The 26,366-nt window shown below is 38.4% G+C and overlaps 1 protein-coding gene across 4 annotated transcripts in view; it reads right to left on the bottom strand.

Annotated features, from left to right (window-relative positions):
- Positions 1 to 10,965: 10,965 nt before the first annotated feature.
- Positions 10,966 to 26,366, bottom strand: part of LOC126241267 (fibrosin-1-like protein) — a 739,110-nt gene continuing 723,709 nt past the window's right edge. The window contains exons 10-17 of one of the 4 annotated variants that reach the window (XM_049947992.1): positions 25,347 to 25,505; positions 22,877 to 23,100; positions 21,886 to 22,085; positions 21,413 to 21,574; positions 20,553 to 20,585; positions 17,569 to 17,824; positions 15,139 to 15,289; positions 10,966 to 13,171 (exon numbers count right to left, since the gene is read on the bottom strand). In XM_049947992.1, the coding sequence (XP_049803949.1) occupies positions 12,259 to 13,171; positions 15,139 to 15,289; positions 17,569 to 17,824; positions 20,553 to 20,585; positions 21,413 to 21,574; positions 21,886 to 22,085; positions 22,877 to 23,100; positions 25,347 to 25,505 (2,098 nt within the window). In that variant the 3' untranslated portion in view covers positions 10,966 to 12,258. The remainder of the gene's footprint in view (positions 13,172 to 15,138; positions 15,290 to 17,568; positions 17,825 to 20,552; positions 20,586 to 21,412; positions 21,575 to 21,885; positions 22,086 to 22,876; positions 23,101 to 25,346; positions 25,506 to 26,366) is intronic. The other 3 variants (XM_049947994.1, XM_049947993.1, XM_049947995.1) reach the window with 3 other exon arrangements.

Below are 26,366 nucleotides of genomic sequence, written 5' to 3'. Positions count from 1 at the left end.
TTATAAATAAAAAAACTTATTTTATTTTAAATTCAGTGCATTGGTGTTAATAAAATAATTCTTTCATATAGCGTCCATTAAAAAAAATGACGATCATTCCACTTTGGACCAGTGGAAGCTACATTAGTTTATTTGTTTCAGTTGTAAATATTTGTGAAGTATCATTGTTTTTCTGACTTGTTCTATATCCAGGAGGACCTCCTCACTATGGACCAATTGGAAGAAAGTAAATCTAATCTAATCTAATCTAATCTATAGATACATATTTTCATTTAACTGACTGTTTAACACATATATCGGTTTCACTATTACATCTCATGTCTGGGTACATCCAACAACAAAATGGATGAAAGGTAATGACTTCTCTTAAGAAAAATAATTTTAAAGAGCTGGTGGAACAATGAATAATGAAAATCTGGGGAACAATGACAGCGAAAAGACAGTTAGGAAAAGGTGGCAGTTATTTGCTGTGTCATACAGCTTTTAAGCTAATACAATCACCAAGCAAAATATGTCAGTGGAAGACAAAGAATGACATTCAGCCTGCAGCAGTGTTCAGTGTAATGGAATTTCCAGGCAGATGAGAACTTGTGTACTGAATGAGAACCAAATCTCAGAACCTCATCTTCTACGTGTAATGTTTTACCATTTAAGAAACAGCTCAACTGCAGCCTACTAGATGTTTTCTGAATCAATTTCCTGCAAAAAACACAAATTCCAGTCTCACTTCAGAACACTTTTAACGGCAGAAAATTTAACAAATCAAAGTTGTTAATTTTTCCACAATATAAAGAGCATCATCAGGAACACTACAAACCAAATGCACATACTGAAGGACATGTTACAAAAATTTATGTCGGAACTCACTGACTCGAAAAATGTTACTGTAGTTTGTCAATTTTACAAAAAAAGGATTTTGGAATAATCCCTGCAAAACATCAAATATTTCCTCTTTAGTTTTTTTACCAAGACATATTTCCACACCTGTATGCTATCTTCAGTGGGTCTCATTTATTTATTCCAGTGCATTATACATTACCTTGATTTACAAGATGATAGGTATTTGTTATGATTTAAAACCTTTCACCACTCTGCTGTTATTTCATTTCATCAGTTTAGAGTGACAAAACAGATTTAGAAATACGGCACAATTTCAAAGAGATACGTCAATATCATGAAAGAGAGAAATTGCAACTCACCATAAAGCAGAGATGCTGAGTCACAGATAGGCACAACAAAAAGACTGTCACAAACAGGTAAGCTTTCAAACGAAAAGACCTTCATTTGAATTAGAAAACACACACACACACACACAGTGCGTACATGTGCGCGCACACACTCAAGCAAACACATCTCGCACACACATGGCCACTGTATCTGGCTGCCGAGGCCAGCAGATGGCCACTGTATCTGGCTGCTGAGGCCAGAGACATTGGTCGTGTGTGTGTGTGTGTGTGTGTGTGTGTGTGTGTGTGTGTGTGTGTGTGTGTGCGCGCGCACGCGCGCGCGCGCGCGTGCGTGCGTGCGTGTGTGTGTGAATGAAGGTTTTTCATCTGAAAGCTTACCTGTTTGACAGTCTTTTTGTTGTGCCTTTCTGTGACTCAGTATCTCTGCTATATGGTGAGTTCAATCTATCCTTCTCATAATATTGTCAAAATTCCATCCTGGATTTTCCATTGTTCAAAGAGATATGTTACATGGAAACACGACATATACAAGGTCTGTTCCGGAACCACTGTAACTTCACACCAGTGGCATGCCAGAGCGAAATGCGATTGGCATTCCTTGCATACACCTGTGTTTAATGTGTAACTGGAGGAAGCTTCATTGTTTTATGTCTTTTAGTTATTCTTCAGTGCTGTATTAAGTGTTGTGTCGCACAGTTTGTGAATTTCAAAATAGCAGTGCATTAAATTTTATGTGAAACGCAAGAAAATCTTTACAGAGGTACACCAAATGATACAGGAACCCTATGCTGATGAGCGCTTAAGCAGTATTTGATGTTATGAATGGTTCACACAGTTTTAAAATGGCCAGACAGAAGTCAAAGTGACTTCTTCAGGATGCCTTTCCATGTCTACCAGCAACACTCACATCAGGAACGTCAACAAAATTATGCATGCAAATTGAAGACTGACTGTCCGAGAGAATGCAAAACAATGTAACATTTCAATTGGATGATGTCATGAAATCCTGACACAGCATCTAGGAATGCATCATGTTGCCACCAAGTTTGTTCCACGGCTCACGAGTCAAGACCAGACAGACCTTCGCCTCACAGTCTGTGAAGAGCTTTTGGATTGCACAAATGAGAACAAGATGCTCCGTCAGAGAATCATAACTGGTGATGAGACATGGGTCTATGGTTACGATGTTGAGACCAAGCTTCAGTCTTCACAGCGAGTCGGTAAAAGTTCTCGATGACCAAAAAATGCTCGTCAGGTCACATCAAATGTCAAAGCCATGCTGATAGTTTTCTTTGACTTTGAAGGATTAGTTCATCACATATTCATGCCACAGAGACAAACTGTTAATTGATGGTACTACTGGGACATGTTTCAACACCTGCAAGAAAATGTGGTGAAACAATTCAGGGCTCTTGCATCATAACAAACCCGCACATTCATCTCTGTCAGTGCATGAATATTGCCCAAAAAGAAAATCATTGTGCTGCTTCATCCTACGTACTCTCCAGATCTGGCCCCTGTGGATTTTTTTTTTTTTTTAAGTTGAAAAGCCTGTTGAAAGGATGAAGATTTGCAATGATAGATGAGATAAAAGAAAATTCGCAGACAGTGCTTCACATGATCCAGCAAGAGGCATACCAAGCCCACTTCCGGACATGGAAACGTCATTGGGAGTGCTTTATCAATTGTGAGCAGAGTATTTCAAAGAAGACCATGCACTAAAAGTAAAAGGTAAGTATATAAAATTTTGTGGACAAAGTTCTGGAATTTTTTGAACAGACATCACACATTGATATTGTTAACTGTTAAATCCAATTGATAAATTATGCACTTAACAAATAAGGTGTTACCCATTGGAGTTTGGACGTAGGTGTTGAGACAAGTCTTGAAAAAGAGAAAGAAAAATATTTGGTATTGTGACAAATTTATTTAACAAGTGCACAGGGAGGAAGGCAATGACAACAGGACCTTCTTAAATCATCAAGATGAAAGAATTTGAAATGTATTTTACCAAAAATTGCACACAAAAAAGGGGAAAAAGACATCTTTCATTGTGTAAAAAATTGTACAGCTGTCTGGCCAAAAGCACACACTGCAGCTTAAAATCATAACACATCACAGTCACAGGAATGTTACCCAGACTTTCGTAATATGTTTTAGTGAGTGCAAACATAGAGACAGTACATTTGATAAACCCAGTGCAATGGAAGAAATGAGGACACAGCAAGGTGAAAATCAGGACAGAGGCAGCAGTCCTAAACTTGTCATTCCCTCCAGTGCTTGTGTGCTGGAGAAATAGAGGCCACTACCGTTAGGATATGAAAGTCACATATCTTTTCATTAGCAGTAACAACTACAGCTACAATATAAATATGTGTGTGTCAATGAAGGAAAGGCTTATAAAATCAAGCATTTGGGAGTAATAAGACATCAGTTTGAAAGAATACTGTTCATGTTTTCCCTTTCAAAAATCCATGTATTTTCTCTACTTCGTCTGCCCACTTCAACATAGTGCCACTAAACATGAGACAGACAACAAAGTAAATCCTCTTCCAATACTTCCTTCATCACCAAATACAACTGATTCTAGTAAATTCATTCTCACAATTTAATTGCCTATGTGATACTGTGAATATTACACATTATGTCTAGAGTGTTTCTAGTGTATTGTCTTCACTCTCTTAAATCCAGAACTTGCAAAGGAAATGGGGTTTCAAGTATTACAGTATGCACTGCCTCGACAATGTCACTGTGAACATCTGGTCACCTGATAATTTCACATTTACACTAAAAGTTATGTGGGTGATTTTAATATTCTACACCACACAACATTTCCACTCAGTACATACTGAATAGTGAACTAATCAAGCTTGTCCTCATTTGTGTCAAGAATACTCACTAGTATAATTGGTAAAATCTGAGACATTCATTTCTTTATTTTTTATTTTTTTTTTTTATTGGTATGAGCCTAACAGTAATTTTTGAATCATTAAAATTTACAATACAACAAATCTTTCATACTATATTCAATACCAAATTAACTGCTGAGCTATGCTTAATTTTCTGGAAATTTTATACACTTACTTAAAAATCAAATCTGCAAAATATGAGATGCAGATACGGCTAAAGAGGGAGTGGAGTGATGGCACCAAATCTCAAACATTCAGATGTGCGACTAGGTGGTGGCCAGTAATCACAACTGTAGAAATATTTCTAGATAAAAAGTAATAAGTACTAACTGTAACAAGCAAGATTCAAGTAAAAGGTGCTTAAAAACTGAAATGAAATGGGTGTGCGGCTAGGGTCTCCCGTCAGGTAGGCCGGTCCCTCTGTTGCAAGGCTTTTTAGCTGATGTCACACGGGTGACTCGCATGTCGACGAGGATGAAATAACGACGAAGTCAATACAACACCCAGTCTGTGAACAGAGAAAATCTCTGACACGGTCAGGAATCAAATCCGAGCTCCTGGCATGACAGTCTGCCCTGCCCACCACTCGGCTGCAGGGTTGGAGGATTAACAACTGAGGAAAACTGTCAGCTCACAGAGGAAGAAAAATGTGCAGACAAGAACAATAATTAAAAAGAATGGGAGATGGAAAAAGAAAACTGGGTCAGGAAATAAAACTGTATACAGAAAACAAATAAGAAATTATCATAAAGGGAGATATATGATAACAGAAAGATGGTAACATCCAGTCTGTGTTCAGATAAGGCAACTGGTGCATGTTAAAGGATAGTTCCAGTCAGAAACACTGACAGCAGAGGGATACGAATCTTCTACACATATCCAACCCACATTGAGTTACACGCAGAGCCATACCGAAGTGATCCTTCACCCTTGTTAGACTGCCAGTGACAAATCAAACCTGCACCTGCACCTGCACCTGCACCTGCACCTGCACCCCCCACCCCCCCACCCCCCTCCGTAAAACTACATTTCTGCATTTAGCTATTATTATACTTGAAAACTATTATTTAACTGAACTATATTTATATAAAATACTGCACACTACACATTAAATGTATCACTGTAGTAAATAAATCATAAGTAGTATAAAAATTCTAAAAAAAATACATTATTGTAATGTTCACAGAGCTACTGTATATTGGTTTTAGTATGACAAAGAATTGATATAAGAATCCCACTAAGTGATGTCACTGCGTAACTTGGTGGAGGTAAAATATACTAAAAAAATTTTAGCAATTTTCCAGCACATAAATTAACCAACAGGAATGGCATCAGATTCATTGCATTGTGTCAACAAAAGAATTTTGAAAATCACATTGACCTCCCTGAGGAAAAATTTTTAGAAGCAAAGCCCTGAAGATAACCCATTCAACTGTTAGATGAGAATCAAACCCATCCCACTGCTATCACATACTGGTCTCAGAAAGAAGTTCACTGTGTTCACTGATTGGCCAGAATGTGATGACCACCTACCTAATAGCCACTTAAGTCTACCTTTAGCACAGATAATGCAGCAATGAGGCCTTGGTAAGTTGCTGGAGACAGCTGGCACCACATCTGCACACACAAGTCACCTAATTCCCATAAATTCTGGGGAAGTGCGTGAGGAGCTCTGATGCCCAGTTCAGTCGCATCCCAGATGTGTTCGATCTGGTTCAGATCTGGTGAGCTGGGGGCCCAGAATTCACCACTGTATTCCTCAAACCACTAAATCACACTCCCGGCCTTGTGTAATGGTGCATTATCTTATTCAAAAATACCACTGCCGTCAGTCAATATGATCAAAATACGAAGGGGTGTACGAGGTCTGCAACTCACAGATGACACTCCTTGGCCACCATTCTGCCTCGCAAGAGCTACACTCGACCCGTGAACGTCCACTCGAATGTTCCCCAGAGCGTAATGGAATTGCCGCCAAAATGTTTCCGTCTCACAATACGTGGGTCAAGGAGCTGTTCTCCTGGAAGACAATGGATTTGCACACACTCATCAGCGTGATGGAGGAGGTATCAGGATTCATCAGACCGTGCAACGCTGTGCCGCTGTGCCAACGTCCGACGCTGTGCTGCTGTGTCGACGTCCAGTGCCAATGGTCACATGTCCATTTCATAGTTTCCGATGCCACGGTGTTAACATTTGCACACACACGGTTAGTCAGTGCAGAGACCCATCGTTATGAGCGTTTGGTGCACTTTGTGTTCCGACACACTTGTACTCTGCCCAGCATTAAAGACTGATGTTAGGTCCACCACAGTTCACCACCTGTCCCGTTTTACCAGTCTGCCCAGCATACGACATCCGACATCTGTGACGAGGGGTGGCTGCCGAACCCCACATCATCTCGACATAGTTTCACCTTGGTTTCACTATGTGTTGAAGATACTCACCACAGCACTCCTTGAACAACCGACAAGTCGTGCAGTTTCCAAACCTGCTCATACCGAGCCTCCGGGCCATCACATTCTGCCCTCGATCGCACTCAGTTAGATCACGTACCTTCCCTATTCTACACGAGGACACCATGCTCACTGATACTACATGCACCATGCATGTCTGACTAGCAGTCATCCCTCACCAGGTGCTGCTGCTATCCCATGGACGGGTTTATATCAATAGTAGTTTGATGGTCATAATGTTCTAGCTGACTAGTGTATAAACCTGCAGGGATGCAAATATAGACTCGGATCACTATCTTGTTTGCATGAATTTATCCCAAATAAGCATACTGCAGAGTACACACAGCCAAAAAAAATAGAGTAAAAAAGATCCAAGTGTAAAAAATATCCAAGAAAAGACAGTCATCTGGAATCAGTTCCAAACCCAGATTATCCAGACAGCCAAAAAGCTAAACTGCAGAAGCAGAACACAAAACAAGTTTGGCGAGACTAAACACGTGGAGTCACTTGGTAAAAACAAAACAAGAGCCTAACAGAAATATAACAGAAAAGAATCATCAGTGACTAAACAAATGTATTTAAAGATCAGAAAGCATGACATTACTCACACAAAGAGGAGAGACACAGGAGAAAAATATTAAATTGTTGAAAATAACTTTACAGAATACAACATGCATGACTTTTATAGGAAATTCAGTGGGAAGATCCATGGATACACACCACTGAATTTGTTTTAGAAAGCAGGATAGTAAACCCGCTGTGACAAATCATGACAACTTGAGGGAGCAATTTCAATACTTCTCTAAGCTACATAATTTTCGAAAACAACCTCTAAGATCTCCCAGGAAGATTGCTGTTCATCACTCCCAGAATCTTAACCTCCCACCAATTATGCAGTCTACAGATATATCATCGGAATCAAAAACACCAGGATGTATGGGGAAGATTGCATAATTGCAAAATTACTGAAGCACATTGGAAAATAACACACTTGAGGAGCTTAAACAAATCATTGTGGATATTTGGCACACAAAAAAAATGTCAGAAGACTGGAAGTACGTACTCATTCACTCACCCGACAAGAAAACTGACAGCACAGACCATAAATAACTACAGAGAGCTCCCTCTCCTTCGTCACAAGTCAGTTATTCTCAGCACAATTACTTCAAAGAGCACAAGCACAGTGTGAACACTGAGACTGGTGAAAACTATACAAGTTTTCTACTAGGGTGCTCATGCATAGAATAGACCTTCAATCTAAAAACAATACTTAAATAATGCAGTAACCCGAAACAGCTCATTCATTTACACTTTTGTGAATGTCAGGAAGAAACAACTTGACTGACCAATTTTTTCTGGTTGATATCCTAGAAAGACAGATGCTAAATCCAAAGGCAGTAAGTCTATTAACCAACCACGTACACAATGTCCAAAGTAAAATTTACTTGTAAAGTATTAGAACATCTTGTTCACCAAGGAGATGGACTGTCACCATACATCTTGTATCTAATCTTTGATAAAGTCCCTAAGGAAAGGGAAAAAGAATTTAAAAATCAAAATTTCTGGAAACCTATTCTGATTTGACAAACAAAGATGACATTAATATCCCTTGTTTAGCTTTCACAGATGATTTAATGATGCTAGTACATAGTGAAATCACAGCAATAAGGCAGACGTCACAGAACTTGTCGAAAAGATTGGCCTACAAATACTTCTAAAAATAAAAAACTAAGTTAATCTGCACTAAATTTAACATTTAGAAATAAACTCAAAGTACACAAATCAAAACAGTCACATACATCAATTATGTCAGTGAGATCGATTACAAAAACTGAAAAGAAGGGGCAGGAGAATGCACGACATCCACAACCAAACATGCATATTCATATGAACAAAGATTAGACATTATGCCAGTCATCAAACTTGAAGCTCTGTACACCAGCAAATTTTTAATTCTTAACAGAAATAGCAAAACATCCTGAATGAAGGATTATAAGGAAATTTCCTGGCCTGGACAAAACAGAGGATCAACAGAGATTGAAATCCTCTAAAGCAACAGAGAAATTGTCTAGCCTGCCAACAGATATTAGAAAAAAAGGATTTAAATTTTGTGGACATGTTCAAAGAATGCTAATGAGTATACTACCGATCAAACAAGTTAAAGAGGACTTCAAGAAAGCCCAGAGAGAAACTGTGAAAGTAGTAGAGAAGAATCTGTTTAGTCAAAATAAAAACTGTTGGGTAGAATGAGGGTCCACGAAAAACAGGAACCAAGTAAATTGAACGAAGAAAATAACCAACAGAGAGAGAATGAGAGCCATATGAAACGTCAAGAAAATGAATCCAAAAGTGCTGCGTGATCCAGCAAGCACCAAACACAAATAATAACAACAACAACTACTACTACTGCTACAATAGTACTAATAACAACAGTAATAATAATAATAAATAAATAGATTGCACCTGTTCTACATAAATTATCAAAAGTGCATACATTACTTATTGCAAATAGAAGAAAAAGGACCTAATTAAGATTTGAGATAATATCCCTTTCAAGAATTATGTTGGCTTACTTTGGATTTCTTTATTTTAAGCCCTGAAAACTCATTGAGTCACTAAACTCAAGTATAACAGCTGTGTCATTTCCTATGGATAAGATGTCAGAGTTAACAGTTTGCATTCACCCAAGATACTGCAGTCCCTGGCAACCCTATCTGCTCTTTCACCTAGAACTTGAAAGCATCTACTACTTTAACTGGCTATGCTGTATCGATATTGCTGCTACATTTGGCACCAAAATCAGCTGCATATTTTTGAAGACAAGACACAGATTTTTCATTTAAGCAATTTCCTGACAGGAAATTAATGTCAGTTTAATTTTTTTTATGTATGACAATATTATGAAAATGATGAACCACTACTCACCATATGGCAGAGATGCTGAGTCGCAGATAGGCACAACAAAAAAGACTGTCAAACAATTAAGCTTTCGGCTGTTTGACAGTCTCTTTGTTGTCCCTATCTGCAGCTCAGCATCTCTGCTATATGATGAGTAGTAATCTACCCTTTTCATATTATGTTTATTCCATCCTGGATTCACCATTGTTTGATATTTTTATACATGTGGAATTTGTTTTCCACTGCACCTATTATTCTGTTACAGTACTTTAAAGTGCTCTGGCTCAACCAGTCTCACCCCACTCCTCAGTTGGCAAAAATGAGATACCTTCAGTCAAGTAGTACATTTGCTTCAGCACCAGTCATCAGTGTTTGTATACTACAACAACGCAACGAAGCTGCTGCAAGAGCTCCACTGCTGAATATGTGTGAGTATTTAGGCGGCAGCTGCGTGAACCGAGTGCACTGTTGCCACCACACAAACCATGTTACTAACAGACATCTGTTCTTCATAATGCTAGATGTGCCTGCACCTTTGGCAGGGGCCTGGCTCTCCATACCCTCAGTATAGCCGGCTACACAACACTATGTGTCACTAAAAGTAACTGCTCCTAATCATTAATTTGTCGGGAAGACCTACAACATATGATGTGACAGCATCCTTGTACAATAAATTCTGGGAGTTCTAGCTGCCAACTGATGGTATAGTTGATACCCTATTTTTATCTTTCCAAGTCTCCAGATAGTTCAATGGATCTAAAGTCTCGGAGTAGTTTAGTGAGTCACCTTTTTCTACTTTGTGCACTTTTTGTGGGTATTTAAGCTGTAATATGTTGTGATAAATGTACTGAAGACATTTTACAGAGGATACCATCTGGTATCTTCCTTCAAACATAGTTTTACACAGAGTCGTGTATGTGGATCTTATACTTAAAATTTTCTAGTAATATAAAAGTGTTTCAACATTTGTTAACTGAAATGTTGGTGTTCTACCACTTAAGGGTTAACTTGCAAGATGTAATTCACAGTTTAAAATACAGCATCTGGTGACTGTGAAGGAGACAGTAACACATCATAATTCTAAGAACATTCCTTCTCTAGCTAGAATCCCCAAGACGAGATGAATAGACAACATAGTAGACAAAACACTACAAATCACTGATTTCCATGCATGTTGGTCAAGTACTACACTAAGCACTCTATCAAACCTCCTGAAAGAAAAAATGCTGGAGACAGAAAGGAGAGGAGCAGACAACGAAAAAGGAGAAGGGGGGAGAGAGAGAGAGAGAGAGAGAGAGAGAGAGAGAGAGAGAGAGAGAGAGAGAGGAGAGAGAGAGAGAGAGAGTGTGTGTTTATTCTGCTGCGCTAAACAACTACAACTGCAATCTTGTGATCTGAACGAACACAATAATCTTGAGACTGCCAATTACTGTTACTGAATTCCGCAACAAAAGAATGGAGTTTTATCACTGCTATGAATGTTGAGGGAGAGGGGGAAGAAAATAAAAAAAAATATGGCTTTGAAACATTCTTTATGTTTCTAGTTAAAGAAACGCTATACATCATTTGACTGATCCCTTTACAAAGGATCACATTAAAAACTGCTCACTCAAAACCGCCGACTTCATCTGCGATTTGTCTACCAAAAAGAATTCTTTACAACGAATTAAAATTATCTACAAATATTTTGCTTTGACATACGAAAAAATTACAAGATGTTCACATCAATTCTAAGTCTTTTTTACAAGCATCGTTTGTTTAAAAAAAATACAACAACAACAAAGGGATAGTTTGGCCTCAGGAATTTTAAATTCCCTTCAAGAACACTGACGGCCCAAATTCCATGTTTCTCTTATCTCTGTACATTTTACAGGCATGTGAATTTACAAAATGCGAGAACACACGAAAATTATAATAATGGGCTTGCCACCCCACTTCACTTTCTAAGGACAAAGCATATTACCAATTATACTATGACAAATACACAGTCAGTATTTCTCAACTGTTTTCACCAAACACTTAGATAAAATTTGGCCACAGAAATTTTCAACTGCACACACTACTTGGACCACAGCCTCCATAAATGCTCTGTATTATAACTCTCGAGATTACAAAATGTTGCAGGACGACACGAGACATGGCAGCACCTATTGAAGCAACTAATAACTGATTTAACTTCATTTTATAAAGGTAAGTGAAATTCTGTTCTTAATGTTCCGAATCCATAGAATTTTATCTCATAAAATTACTCTGACAAGTTATTCTGAAAGACACATATTAAGTCATAAAGAAAAAAATAACTATTTCTTTGATCAAAAATATAATTGCCGAGATTGCTCACTCACTAAAAAAAGTATTTATTCTTCCTTATATTTAGAAAAACAATCATCGAATTCATAGTACATCACATCTGCAAGATCCCTACCTCAGAAGAATCGGTCGGCAGAACATTATTTTTGCAAATCAAACTTTTTTCCCTTTATGTTACCTGAGGGGACGTATCCAATATCTACAACACAACATTATATTACTATTAAATTACACGCATACTCTCTTCTCGTAATAAAATAAATTAGCACTCAGACACAACTCAAGTTGTACAATGTCGCTCACATGTGATTTAACAATTTATACATGTCCTGTCGCAGCAATAAGACTGCGTAGGAAATGCCTGCATCAGCAGCTGACTGAATAAAGGAACCTATCTAGGGGTAAAAAAAGAACAACAACAAATGGAATAAAATACAAAAGGTACGGTAATAAATTAGAATGCCTCACTGCTGATACAATTGCTTCCTAAACATATTATCATCGTGACTGAGACGATTCTTCTTTTTTGTGCAGGTCTACGACATGGGGTGGCGGTGCCGCAGGGGAGCTCGGGCAAGCCACTTTGTGGGCCATGGTTGGCAGTGATGTCCGATGGTGCAAGTGATGATTGTTGGGGCTGGATGCCTTTGCACGCTGGTGTGGCTGTGGGAAAGACTGGAACAGTTTCGCACGTTGCTGTTCCTCTTCTTCGGCACGGAAAGCGGCGGCCACGAGAGGATTGAAACGTAACTGAACAGGGTCAAACCGGTATGCACTGTCTCTGAAGGGATCAGCTGGTGGCCAGCCTGGAGGTACAGGCCCAGGAGCAAAATGTGGAGGTGCTATGGGTGGCGGGGGGCGCAACGACCCAGGCGGAGCGTGCCTCGCTGTCAGATAGTGGTAACCTGTCCTTCCCAAAAGTACTACATCGTCCTCTTTGGGTCGCGGCTCCTCCTTCACCCGTATGGCCTCTTCAGGTGCAGCACCAGCGGCAGATGTGCCGTTACGTATGGGAGATCTGTCGCGCACTACTGCCTGTTTGGCATGTTGTTGCTGCTGTTGATGTTGATGCTGTTGTTGCTGCTGTTGCTGCTGCTGCTGCTGTTGCTGCTGCTGCTGCTGCTGTTGTAACAAACGCTCTCTTTCACGTTCCAGTTCACGTCGTTCCTTCTCGCGTCGCTCACGTTCCCTTTCCCGTTCGGCTTCCAACTTCCGCTGCTTCTCTCGTTCGCGCTGTTCTTCACGTTCCCTCTCTCTACGGCAGCGTTCCCTTTCACGTTCTCTTTCTTCCAATTCTGCTCTCCTCTCCAGCATGCTTGGTTCTGGTTTCAGACCCCATGGACCAGCAGCAGCAGCAGCAGCTGCTGCTGCAGCTGCAGTTACTGGGAAACCAGCTGTTGTTCGCTGTAACCTGTAAGCAAACAGAAAGAGAAATAATTCCAAGTATTTTCCTTTTTGAACATCTTTAAATGATAATAGAAAACACATGTATGTGTTGGAGAACATGTTTGACAGTAAGGATTCCAGTTGTTTCATGACTACATATACTTACAGAAATAAAACTGCATGGAGAGCCTCCTCTGTTTGTAACACTTATGTCTGAGCTTTAATTACTGGCTTCATACAATGTAAGTAATTAACTGAACTAAACTGTACAGCTATGGGAGGAAAAATGTACCAATGTTTGCAAAGTACAGGAATCATTCCTGATGTGGCAAAGGGCAATCTCCTGAACAAACAAAATTAGAAAGAAGGGGACAGTAAAGCAAATCGAGAAATCTCTTCTACATGAAGAATGTCTTGGATTCTCCTCAACTAGAAAACAATATTGCTATAAGTGACATCACTGTCGTGAGCTTGACACAGAAGTTTTGCTCTCTCATTGTGCTTATGAGAAAATTAGGTGCACAGAAATTTTAAATTCACACAGATAAAGACTGACTGGCCAGTCAAACATAGAACAGATGACATACAAAACACCATGACAAAACAAGATTATCAAAATTTTCCTTTCTTAAAATTATGTAACATATACGCAGAGGAGATTCTGGATATTGAAACATGCAATAGTAAATACTGTTTGGCGTACCATTACTGTCAAAGGAAAGTCTTACTAAAGTATCCAGAGCATCCACTGAAGAGAGTAGCAAAAGAGGAAACTACCAAACAACAAGCTAATGGGATCACTGTATGAGCTAAATAGACCATATGAGTAGTGTTTGAACAACAAAAATGGCACCACTTTAGCAAATTATACTATTCATGCACTCGAATCAAACACAAAAGATTGGTGGCAGAAAGTTGATGAACTGCTGAGGTATAGGAAGGAAACATGATCTTCAGTAAGAACATCAGTAGTAAAAACACAGATGATGGGCACAGTTCATGAAGCAGAGCATGAAAACATCTACGAAGCATTAATACAAGGGTAACAATAAAGCATAGTTAGAGATTTGTAAGAAAAAGTAATTTTTTCTCACTGGGGCTGTATTAACGATAGAGTTTGAAAGACAACAGAAGAGATCTGACAACTAATGGTTTCATACCCTGCCTGGAAAAATAAAAACTATGAAAATTCTACTACAATTAATTACAGATTAAAAATCAGTTTTCAGTATTACATCTAATATCAAATACAGAACTATAAAATGTGCTTAGACATTAATTATAGTCTACAAGGAACTGTATAATGTACAGTGTATCTTTAATAATCTTTAACAACAAGAACATATTCTCATAATAATGTTAATCTTTCCTCCTCATAATATTGTTACATTCCATCCTGGATTTTCTGTTATTTGACAATGAGAAAATGGTTACTGTATAAGCAACTGGAGTTTCAGAAATGGCAAAAAACTATGTGCAAATGGAAATACTGTTTCAATTAACAAGCAGACTAAGAGTAAGCAAATCAAAGAATTTACTACTAATACATAACAAATTTATTATCTCACAACCAAGGATTATGTAATTATTTGTGGACATTACATAATGCAGAACATCAACAGATCTGTAAATACTGTTACACAGTGCAATGCCAGATACTTCAAGGAACACATTACTTTCATTATGTGAACCTATGCTATTGACTTCCTATCATAATACTCACAACGAGACAAAATCACAACTTCTTTGTTACACTATTTGCACAATTAATTGGCCAATGGGATGGGGAGGGGGGTGGAAGGGGGAGAATCAAAGCTAACTCTGTACATCACTTTTTGTCAAAAAATGTAGAATGTAAGCAACATGTATTCAACATGTATTTCATGTGAAGAGGGCCTCTTGGTGCCAGAATAAAACTGAATCTAATGTTCTCTATCTTGTTTGAAGCAATTACCGTTTCCACACAACCCCGCCAATGAACCAACTACTAACCTGCTCCAGTGATCGTGGACTGGTCCGAGAGCTCCAAGGGGTGGAAGATCTCTTGGAGGAGGAGGAAATACTGATGCCCCAAGTCCAGGAAATGCTGAGTTAGGACCAGCAAACGTAGCTGGATAGCGACCAAATGGAGATACACCACTCGCTGAAAACAAAAGTGTTGCATTCTTACAGATTACATAAATAAAGCACAAAAACAATAATAAACTACAAACACAATGCATGTTCAAGAAACTTTTGAAAGAGAAATTCATTTCTCTATACCCCTAAATGTCCCTCTTATCTTCCCCTAAGCTACTTTTTCCTCATTCACTTCAACAAAGGCGTAACTATCCCAAAATGCTGAAGATTCAATTCCTAATTTAAAATCTAATCACAGGTCTCTTTCCTTCAGTATAAATTATCTAATAATGTATCATATTTGCTATTATAGCTAACAGAAGTATGACAATCTCAACATTACATGAAGCCAAATATCATATTTACACTGGGCAGCTAGAATGTTTCTTTCTGTTAAGTTTTAGCAGAGCTTTCCGCTCTGTCAGCTTCAAAGCGAACAACCACGATTATCAGTAACATTTCATTGCACTCGAGTCCTTACCACAGCATATATGAACTACTCTCCAATTTTCAGTTTTTCAATTTTTTCACAAAGTCTCTTTTCAGGTCAATACATACTTTCAAAATATACAGAATTAGAATGTAGAAACCAACGCATTAATGAGATGCTTGTAAGTTTCATTACTTAACCATGTAGTATTATAAATTAGTCTGATGACAGAAATCTAATGTTTAGGGATTTATTTGAACCCTCAACAAACAGCACTCATCTAACCCACTTTTATTTACCTGTCAGTTACAATCAAAAGAAGCTATACAATTGTCAGACAGCAACCTTCCTTCCTTCACCTGTGTTTTGTTTACATTTCTCCATTACAACATATTTCAAAATGTTAAACCGCTATCAAAAACTTTACGAAATAAAACTATATGTATCTCTCTTATCAAAATGTAAGATATTGGGGGGTGGAAAAAAATATGGGAACACCACAAACACAACACATTACCATGCCTAATATTGTGCAGGAACACCATTGTCTCAGAAAGGATAAATGCAAATCCTGTATGGTTTGTAAGGGAATCTTACACCAATCTTCCTGCAAAATAGTGGCAAGTTCATGCAACAATGAAGGAGATTGATAACAAACTGCACCCTTCTCTCCAAAGTAGACCACAAAGGCTAAATAATCTTGATATCTAATGACTGTGGTGCCAGGGGAGATGCAATAGTTCATCCTCAAGCTCACAAAACCAGTTCTGGATTATGCAAGCAATGTGAACAGGTCGCACTCACAAAACCAGTCCAGGATTGTGCAACCCTTGTGAATGCGGCCCTTTCTTCTCGGAACACAGCACCACCTCTGGGAAACAAACATTGTACCATGGGATGGACCTGATCAGTCAAAATGGTCACATAATCCTCGGCAGTAATGCAGCTTTGCAGAGTATTCATGGGGTATATGGAACAAAACGACATGGTTGCCCAAATCATCACTGAACACCCATCATTATTCACTCCTGGGAAATAAATTCAGCCAGGAGTTGGAAACACTGAGAAACAGGACTCATCGGATCAAATTACATTCTTGCATCACTCCGAAGTCCAGGTTTTATTACTCCGGCACCACATTTTCCTGTTACAGAAATTTCCACAATTCCCTCCTTCCCTTCATTATGTTTTGGTGCAAACAGGGTTCACAAATGTGACATTCATTTCCGCAGTGACATTTGCTGCTGGCATCCTCTTATTTTTTATCACAATCCTCTTCAATGACCGCCTGTCATGATAACTCAACATACAGTTTCATCAGTGTTGTGACTTGGTAGATAATGATATTCCACTTTTCCTGTATTTGGTATAAATTTTTGTTACACTTCTAACACCTTGGATACGGAAGTACCCACCATAAAAGCACCAACAATTTACCCACATACGAGTTCGCTCAGCTTCAACATAACACACTCATAACTTCACACAATACTGTTCTGACCACGACTGATGCTCGCAACATATTGAGAAGACTGCACAGGTGCCGTTCATGATCAAATACAACAGTGCAACCTCTAGGCCTGGCGAGATCTGCATTTATGTTCAAGCATGCATTTCTCAAAGTTTGTCTGTATTTTTGTCCAGTCCCTAAATATCTCGATTACTTGGTACAATTGTCATATTTATTCCAAATTAACATGTATGATAAGTAAACTAAAACCAAATATCCAACTGATCATGATGAATTTTGATTCCAATATTTGCCGACTTGCTAGTATACACTTTTTTTAAAACATCCAACCAATTTCAAAACTGATCTCTTGCTGTTTACAGGTATACAGCTCAATTCACATAGCTGTAGAATTTCAACATACCTAGATGTGAAGCAGGTGGATTAAGAAAAGTGGCCGGGTGAGGACCCGCATCAAAAGGCGGTGTTCTGTGGGTGGCAGCAAGAGTTGTTGCAAATGGAGGCAGGTCGTGAGGCCTCGTAGGTGGAAACAAATGGTTCGGTGGTCGCAGCAAGTCTGCCTTCCCTGCTCCAGCCTTCGCCTCAGCTTGCTGCTTCTGCTGGTGGTGGTATATTTCCCAGGCAATGCGAACATGCATTGCATTCCAACGTCCAGTTTTCTGCAACATCAGGCAATACATAAATACACAGCAATTATGCACAACTTACATTCTGTGCTGCTCTCATGAATCACTAATTGAAATCAACAAGTCGCTAACTGAGTAATTTGTGGTCTCAAGAAAAGTCAACAGTGACTGCTCCTGCTACTTCATTTACAGTATGAAATCATAAAGCAGTAAAAACAGAAACACTTCTCTTTTTTGCACAAGAAATGTGAGAACATATTCATCTGAGAACAACAACGAAAATAATTAAAAGTTACATTCATTTCCTAAATCAGGCCTGGTCTAATGTTAACCTTTTTACTGATAAACAAAACAGTCCTCTTACAGGTTTCCTAATTTGTTTACTGTTAACAAGAAACACAGAATCTCTCTCCACCTCTTGATTTAAGCACTATAGCAAATATTTCTGCTGTGAAATAATGACTTCAAGTTTTTTTAACTTTTAATGGGTTCTTTTATGGACATTTGGTGCAAATGTATTCACTTCTGCTGGCAAATTAAATAAGAACCACTGCTTTTCCAAACATGTCTATATCTTTGCAGAAATAATTATTTTAAAAAATCCCTAGATAAAATAATGTCATAAACCTCATTATCCAGACATAAAAGCTGTGAAGACCCTAAAACTGGAAGCATTAAATCATGCACACATTTGTTGGTTGGTGGGTTCTCCTTCTGCCCCAGTTACATTTTTCAGTTACAGTCGTGTAGTTTACATCAGCATTTACCAGAACAATTTCTGAATGCCCAATCCACAAGCACTTAAAGAAGATGTCTGTCGGGAGTCACAGGCGCTTTAATACAGACAGACAGTACTTCAAAATATCACGTATATTTTAATCTTCCAGTAAAAGCTTCTGCACTAACTAACCAGACATTATTGTGCTGCATACATTAGTTTTATAAGTGAAACAAAATGATCAACTAACTAATAACAGACCTTTTCAGCCTGGTAAGTTAATAATACTGTATTTCAAAATAGAGCAGTAGGGCATGATATATTACCCAGTTTCTGTTAAAAGATCAATCACTTTAGGGGCATAATTACACAGAATCCTAAAATGAGTATTTTGATACACAGAATAAATGGCCAGTAATGAAAATTCCCCGTGGTTATAAGGTGTTTAAAAAGTAACCATTTTGTAAATTGCTTATGTTTTGTAACAAACAAAGGCATGCTATCTTTTAAAACAAGTCACAATCACTGTGACTACAGACAATTTACTACTTTACACTTCAAGAACGGTTGTCAAAGATGGAGAATTACTTGTTAACCCCTTCATTTTTTTTTCAAATTATGTTCAAAAAATATTTGTTTTTATTAATGAGAAAATCCTATAATGAATGACATTACTTATAGGCATGTAAAGATGGCTTTTAAAGTTACAAAATTTCGAAAACCAGAAGTTTACTCGTGCACTGGACTTTAACTAAAATATCCTGAAATTTGAAGTCATTTTTTAGTTTATGTGTAACTGCGAAGTCTAACGAAGTATTTCACAATGGTTTCCTGGGAAAATAAATCTTGGGAGGAGCTGGCTGAAGCACAGTGGATGTATTTATCTCACACCACAGGCAAGTACCTGCCACTCAGCTGACAAACTGTCATCACTTTTAGTCTCTAATGAAGTAACATCACATTCTCTTTCACTTTCTGGGCCGTTAAATTCAATGTCAAAGTCAGTAATCCTTTTTGAAAGCATTGCCTAAACAACAATAGAGGATAGAGTCTGAAAGCACGCATTTTGTTGTTAGCTGCCCAAACCTGCACACAGTATAGAAAATATCTAGTGGCAACCACCTCTATCAAAATGCAATAGCCAAACTGTAAATGTAGTACCAGATGCTCTCTAGTGGCCAAACATGTATCAGTGCTGAAATGGATGAAAGTGGAATTTTATTTTTTCGAGGGTGTCTTCTTATGTTGCCCGAGTATACTAATAATAAAAACAGTAACTCGGGGCATTACGTTAATGGGGTTAAATGAAAACAAAGACACAATATCATGGTGCATCAATATGTACAGTCTGTGAAATTAAACTAATGCACAAAAGAAATTTACAGCCAAGGACTGACACTACTGGGAAACTGGATCATTCGACTTACTGCCCGAGGTTCTTATCAGAGGATTGTTCGAACTTCAGAATTTGCTGGGACTGTGCTGGATCAAGAGAAAGTTCAGAAACATCATACCATTAACTTATCGATTAAATGAACCCTTCGAAGAATACAATGTAGATAGCATTGTTGAAGAATCAATTACCCTGATCACAATGTGCGCAGGGAGAAAGTGCATGGTTCAGCTCTGTTAATGGATTCTGTTTTACTGCATGAACCGAGACTGGCTACCTTTACTATGGACAGCTGTTAAAGCTAAAGTTTTTGCTGTAAGAGGGAAGTTGATTATGTCAAGAAAAAGTTAAATATTAATTTCTGACCATTACTTTCTGATCTCAAAGTAACATTTGCATAATTATGACTCTAAAGGTTTAGGGACAACTCTTATAAACACAAGACTAAGACTAAGTGAATATTTGAACTCCAAGTTTGGGTATATCATGTAATATAATGACCACTGCAATATTTATGTCAATAACCATTATTAGGAAATACTTGTGTGACAGCAGAGTGGCACTGCATGCATAGTTACAGGACTTGCTACTTTTAGGAAGAGGATGTGTAGAACAACTAACTACAGCTATGTAAGCAGGTGAGCACCTACCACTGGCTTGGGTTTCGAGGGATCACCCATCTGCTGCGGAAAGAAAAGAAAACAAAGCATTACTTATTAGAACAGGGAAATGCATTCATGCAGTATGGACAGGTTTAAATATAATGTTACAGGATAATGGCACAATCAAGGTTTAGGGATCCATTTAGATTTCATTTATTTTATACACTTTATTAACATTGGCATAAATGGTATGGTATGGTATTAACATAAGGATAACAGTTAAAATGTTTTATTAATGGAACCCACATAGACAAGCAATCATCTATGAGGGACATGCTATCAAATTTTTCACAGGTATGCGAACTACAGCAGTCAGCAAATACAAAAAGCATACAACACTGAATGATTAATGTGAAATGACATACAGCAGTGCTTAAGAGTATTTATTGTAGTACACAAGTTGCATTATGTATTACAACATTCTTGCATGTCTCCCCCTCTTTAAAAATGAATAAATAAGGGATGGTAGCTATTGAATAAATTCATCTTTGATTATTTTCATTTAATAAATTCGTCTGTCTCTCAGTTCATTTTAGCGAGGGCATTACTAACTGGTTGCTGGTGACTATTACTTAAAGAAGAAGACAAGTTTACAATTGAGAAACATCTATGACAGTAATTTTGACATATAATTTAAACATAGTTCTTATTTGCTTGGTTTTATTGAAGATGAATCTCTAGATATATTTCTCCATAAGCAGTGCTAGTCATGAGCCTCTCGGGAACCAACACAATATGGCAAAGCAGTAAGCCAAGCCACAGCATGACGACATAAATGGAGTATCACTGCATGCAGGCGATTTATTTAAGCTTATATAAGATGCAAAACACACATATTAAGCACATACCTTTGGTGTGAAAGTGGGAAGGTGACTGGGAGGTGCAAATGGTGTTGAACCTCCAAGGCTGGGATGTAACAGTCCCGGTGAGAAACCAGGGTAACTTGTCAGACCAAGGTTCTGACGGTAGAATGGCGAGTCGACACTCCCAAGCTTTGGAATATCCTTAAACTGAAACAGCCCAGATATTTAAAATACTGCATTAACTTTAGCAAAAAGGGAAGTTAAGACAGTTAAAGGCAACGACAAACTGAGAAAAGGAAAGACTTGTACACAATGTCATTATATCATCTTTTTGGGCCTTTTTTCCATAAAAAATTATAAATTTTCAAACTAATGTAAACATTACAGAAGTAACTAGATCAAAGAAGCAGAAATAAGTATTTTTCTCATAACCAAAGTATAAATTTTCAAACTAATATGAACATAATGGAGGTAACTAGGCCAAAAAAGTTGAAATAACATATCAACACGAGACTTACCAAAGGAGGTGGGAAGAGCGTGGGACCCGGGGGAGGAGGTGGCAACAGAGGTGCTGTTGTATGCTGATGAACATGTGTGTGCTGGTGTTGGTGATGATGCATCTCAGTTCGTAAATATGGTGGCGGACCTACGTTGAGAGATCGATCTTGTGATGCAAGAAACCTGTTGTCTAACTCTCGGCGCAAAAGATCTGCTTGATCTGTAAACAAAAACACGGAATTATAGTACTAAAAAGAAGAAGCAAACATATTAAACAAAAATGTAATGTAACACATTCTTGGTCACCTCACATGTACTCTGTAGGGGACACTTTTACATATGATGGAATGGGTCCCATTATTTACTTATTATTCATTGCCTGTGATTGCTATTCCCACTGTAATAACTTCAAAACTTGCACAATTATTCACAGATAATAAAATATATCCACTACATTGTGAAAGATTTACACAATGTCAAGGGCAAACAACTACATCTCACAAGCACCCGTGAAAATAATAAAAATACTGACTCCTTACAGCTGTTTTCCAATGTTTCCCTACCGAAAATAAACACAAAAAACAATAAAAGGTGCGGTGCGGAGCAATCTACATTCCATAAGCAACCCGTGATGTACCAGAAGAAACTTCATCGCCTTTTAAATGGTGATCATGCAAGAAACACATCACATCAGTTCTAATTTTAAGTTAAAAATTATTCTGATATTCACATAATGTAGCCTATCTTTAGATAAGTATTGTACCAACGAAATTTTTAATTCTACCTTAGACCACGTTTTCTCCGATAATAGATACTATTCACTAGGATATTACAGTAAAAAGAAAGGAAAAAATGTTAACTGCTCATATGCAAGAAATTGTAAATAAAGGATCTTACCCTAACAGAGACAATGCAATATTATTTGTAACTGACCACATGTATTGCATACTTTTGGTACTACAAATTAACAAATTTTGATAGCATTAATGGCATCATTACATGGACACTTACTTGACTGAAAGAGAGACTCTGCAGAAAATGGATTTGGGTTTGTTGTAACGGCTGGGAGACCTAAAGTAGCTGCAGATGCAGCGGCAGGAGGGAGAGGTGGTGCAAACATAGGAGGTGGAAAACCGTGTGTGGGAGGATGTAACGGATGAGCCGTTGCCAGTGGCACAGGGGGCGGAGTTGGTCTCGGCACCGTGCCTGCCGGGGACAGCTGAGGCCCGCTCGAACTGAAAAAAAAGATTGGTGCATTAATTAACAAACACGATATGAAATGGATAGACTCTTCTTATATAAATGACACTTTCCTACATGCGTGTTTTTTAAAACAATATCTGAAGCAACAAAGATTAATCACATCTGTGATTATACACAGGGCTATTACAAAGTTTCTGTCCGAGGGCGTTGCTGCAACATACGTGCTACATAGCAGAACTCCAAGGCAGGTATATAAGCAAGTAATACTTGTGGTATTCATGTCTTTCCAATGTTTGTGCAGTGGAAATGTGAACTGTGATGATATTATTACCAAATGCATCCAAACAGGACAGACATACTGTTATTCAAATCTCGACTGCCAAGGGACAAACACCAGTAGATATCCATTGGAGACTGAAGAATACGTATGGGGCAGCCAGCTTGTCTGTGGAAAACCACTGTTGAGTAATGGTGTACTAAGATCAGTTCTCAGTACTGCTGCTTCACGAAAACACAGGTACGCGTATCACAAATGTTCTAACACAAAAGTTACATCAACTAAGGTGGTGGACACACTACCACCCATCCTACAGTCCTGATCTCCCCCACACCGTTATCTTGCCTTTGGTCCCCTAAAAACTGCCTGAAGAGGTTGACTATTCTGTTGGATGAGGATGTGCAGCAGGCAATTACAGACTTTTTCAAGCAGTAGGAGAAGGTGTTTTACCAAACTGGAATCTTCAACCTGGTGCATTGGTGCAACGATTGCTCTCTCGATTTTTTCCCGATCAGCATACTGATTCTGGACTGTGCGGCCTTCGAACAGAAACTTTTTGATTGCCCCTCGTATTTTAATTATGTGGAGGATTTAGAATTTATTTTTACGCTGAAATCTAATCGAGTCTTAATTCCTTTAAAGGTTTCATGTGCAAAACCAGTAAACTGCAAATTTAAAATATAAGTTTTCTCAGATTAACTGACTTAGCATGTACCATATTTGGCACAGCAACACATTGAGAAAAACAGACAGTGACATCAAACTGCTCACGAATTCTTAGTGTGTGAGACATTAATCACTGCAGAAATGGCAAAAAACAAGAGGATCATTTAAGTCATTACCAGGCATTAGGTAAAGGCTAAGAGACACAAATCAAACACTCAACATGGGTAAGATGAATCTTCATGACTAAGTACCACATGAAAAGGAGCCAGAACAAATGATGCAGGTAAAAGAAACAGAATAAAAACTAACCAGAATGTAAAAACCAGTAACACAAATGTGGTAAGCAATGGAGTATACACCTGAACTAGTTACACCACCATTTTCAGATCTGGTTGCTCAAGGAACCACGATCTTTGAAAGATTGACATTTTCTTGTATTCTCGATGTAACTGTTTGCTGCAAGAGTTATTGTATATACTAATCTATTTTTTATTGTGTTTTATTTTGGATATTATTTGACTTTTAGTTCAAGAAAAAAATTCAATTTAGACATTTAAACCATAAAACGTATAAGGTAATTAAATCAAAGGAAATGGTTACCACATCCTACACTTAATTTTTGAGCAAGTAAATTTTTTTTTAACATTGCTGTATTTGTATCTACATTTAAATTATTGAAAACTTTATCAACAGTATGCAATAATTTTGAGTGATCAGAATTTTGTTGGGCCTTGACAAGAGTCAATGTGTCATTCAACTACATTTACTGATCAGACACTACTGCCAATTATTTAATGATCCAAACAGAGTCAGATACTGCTTTCTCCAATGAGACTCGGCATTCTCAGTATCACATACCAATTTATAAACTCTCGCCACTTGTAATGCATAGTGCTCTACTGTGTGACCAGCTTTCGGTACTCACACCTTGAAATCATTTACGCCCGATGACACGGCTACCAAGTACATGCCGCTGTATTCTAACTCTCTGCATGTGGGGGCACGGAGATCTGGAGATTGTAATGGCCACAGTGTAAGGCAAATTCAGCCGTCCCACCTGCCAGACATTTGGGAAATTAGAGCACAGTGACTACATATTGAGAGATGATGATCCACTTTGTTCAAACAACTTTGGCTTACTTCCCATATGCTACCGTACAATTCTTGTGAGAAAGAATGTTACGTTATGTCATAATTCAACTGGACATCTCTATCTTGCTGTCCATTAATTGTCATTCACCTAATATTAAATACTGGCCAAAAACTGTTTGTACAGTTGTGGCTATACTAATACGAAGAGTGCTAACAATTACGACAGGAGTTGCAGAAACTCACCTGACCCAGGCTGGAGCCTTGGAGTAGGCAAGACTAGAAGACACTTGTGCAGCTGAGCTGAAGGGCGACGAGCTACACGAGGTGATAGCTACACTCGGGAGTGCTGCACCAGCACTCACCGGTGTGATGCTGCCGCGGCTCAGGCTGCTCACGTTGCTGCTGCAAGAAAACCACGGTATATCCATTAGTCGACTGAAAGAGGCCACCCGATACAAGTACTTCACGACAATATGATTAAAATAACTTGTCAGTTGGCGTCTGTCATTTACCACTATAATGTCTCTACGGCAGTTGTCACCTACTCTTCACATGATCAATTGTGCTAGCAAACAGACAACATTTGTTCCCAGCATTTTTTGGTTGCAGTCTAACCACCAGCAGGCAGCACTCAGTGTTTCAACTGTTCAATGATACTTGTTCCGAGTGTGAAGGATAAGTGAAGTGAAACTTGGTTGTGGTGTGTGTATTGGTAACAGTCACATAAAATTGTTGCGAGGTACAATGGCTGTTCAAAAAGTGACTAACTTTTCTTTATAAACTCAGTCTTTATTCAGATACAATTGTTTGGCACTAGTCAACTTCAAGGTAGTTCCCTTGAACTTATAGGCACCTCTCCTAATGCTCCTGCCACTGCTGGAAGCATTGTTGCACAGCCTCTTTTGGTCTGGTGCGCAGCTGCTCCATCAAATTCTGCATTATGTCTTCCGTGTTCTGAAATCTGGTCCCTTTCAGAGTCTTTTTTACAGTTTAGGGAAAAATTAGAAGTGCTAGGTCAGTGGAATAAAGGAGACTGAAAATCCACAGCTGTGTCGAGTCTGGCCAGGAAACTCAAGCGGGCGCATGACGCTCACTGCCTACAAATCCGGCTGTTTGTATCTCATTACTTCACGAAGGTGATAGAGAACCTCTCGGTAGTACTCCTTATTTGCTTTAGTACCTTCTGGGGTGTAATCGTGATGGACTTCACCACTGGACTCAAAAAATATGGCCAGCACGACTTTTACATTGCTGTAGATTTGC

The sequence above is a fragment of the Schistocerca nitens genome, chromosome 1 (genome assembly GCF_023898315.1).
Source record: "Schistocerca nitens isolate TAMUIC-IGC-003100 chromosome 1, iqSchNite1.1, whole genome shotgun sequence".
In the NCBI taxonomy this organism is placed as follows: domain Eukaryota; kingdom Metazoa; phylum Arthropoda; class Insecta; order Orthoptera; family Acrididae; genus Schistocerca; species Schistocerca nitens.
This window is presented reverse-complemented; position numbering and strand designations above follow the sequence as displayed.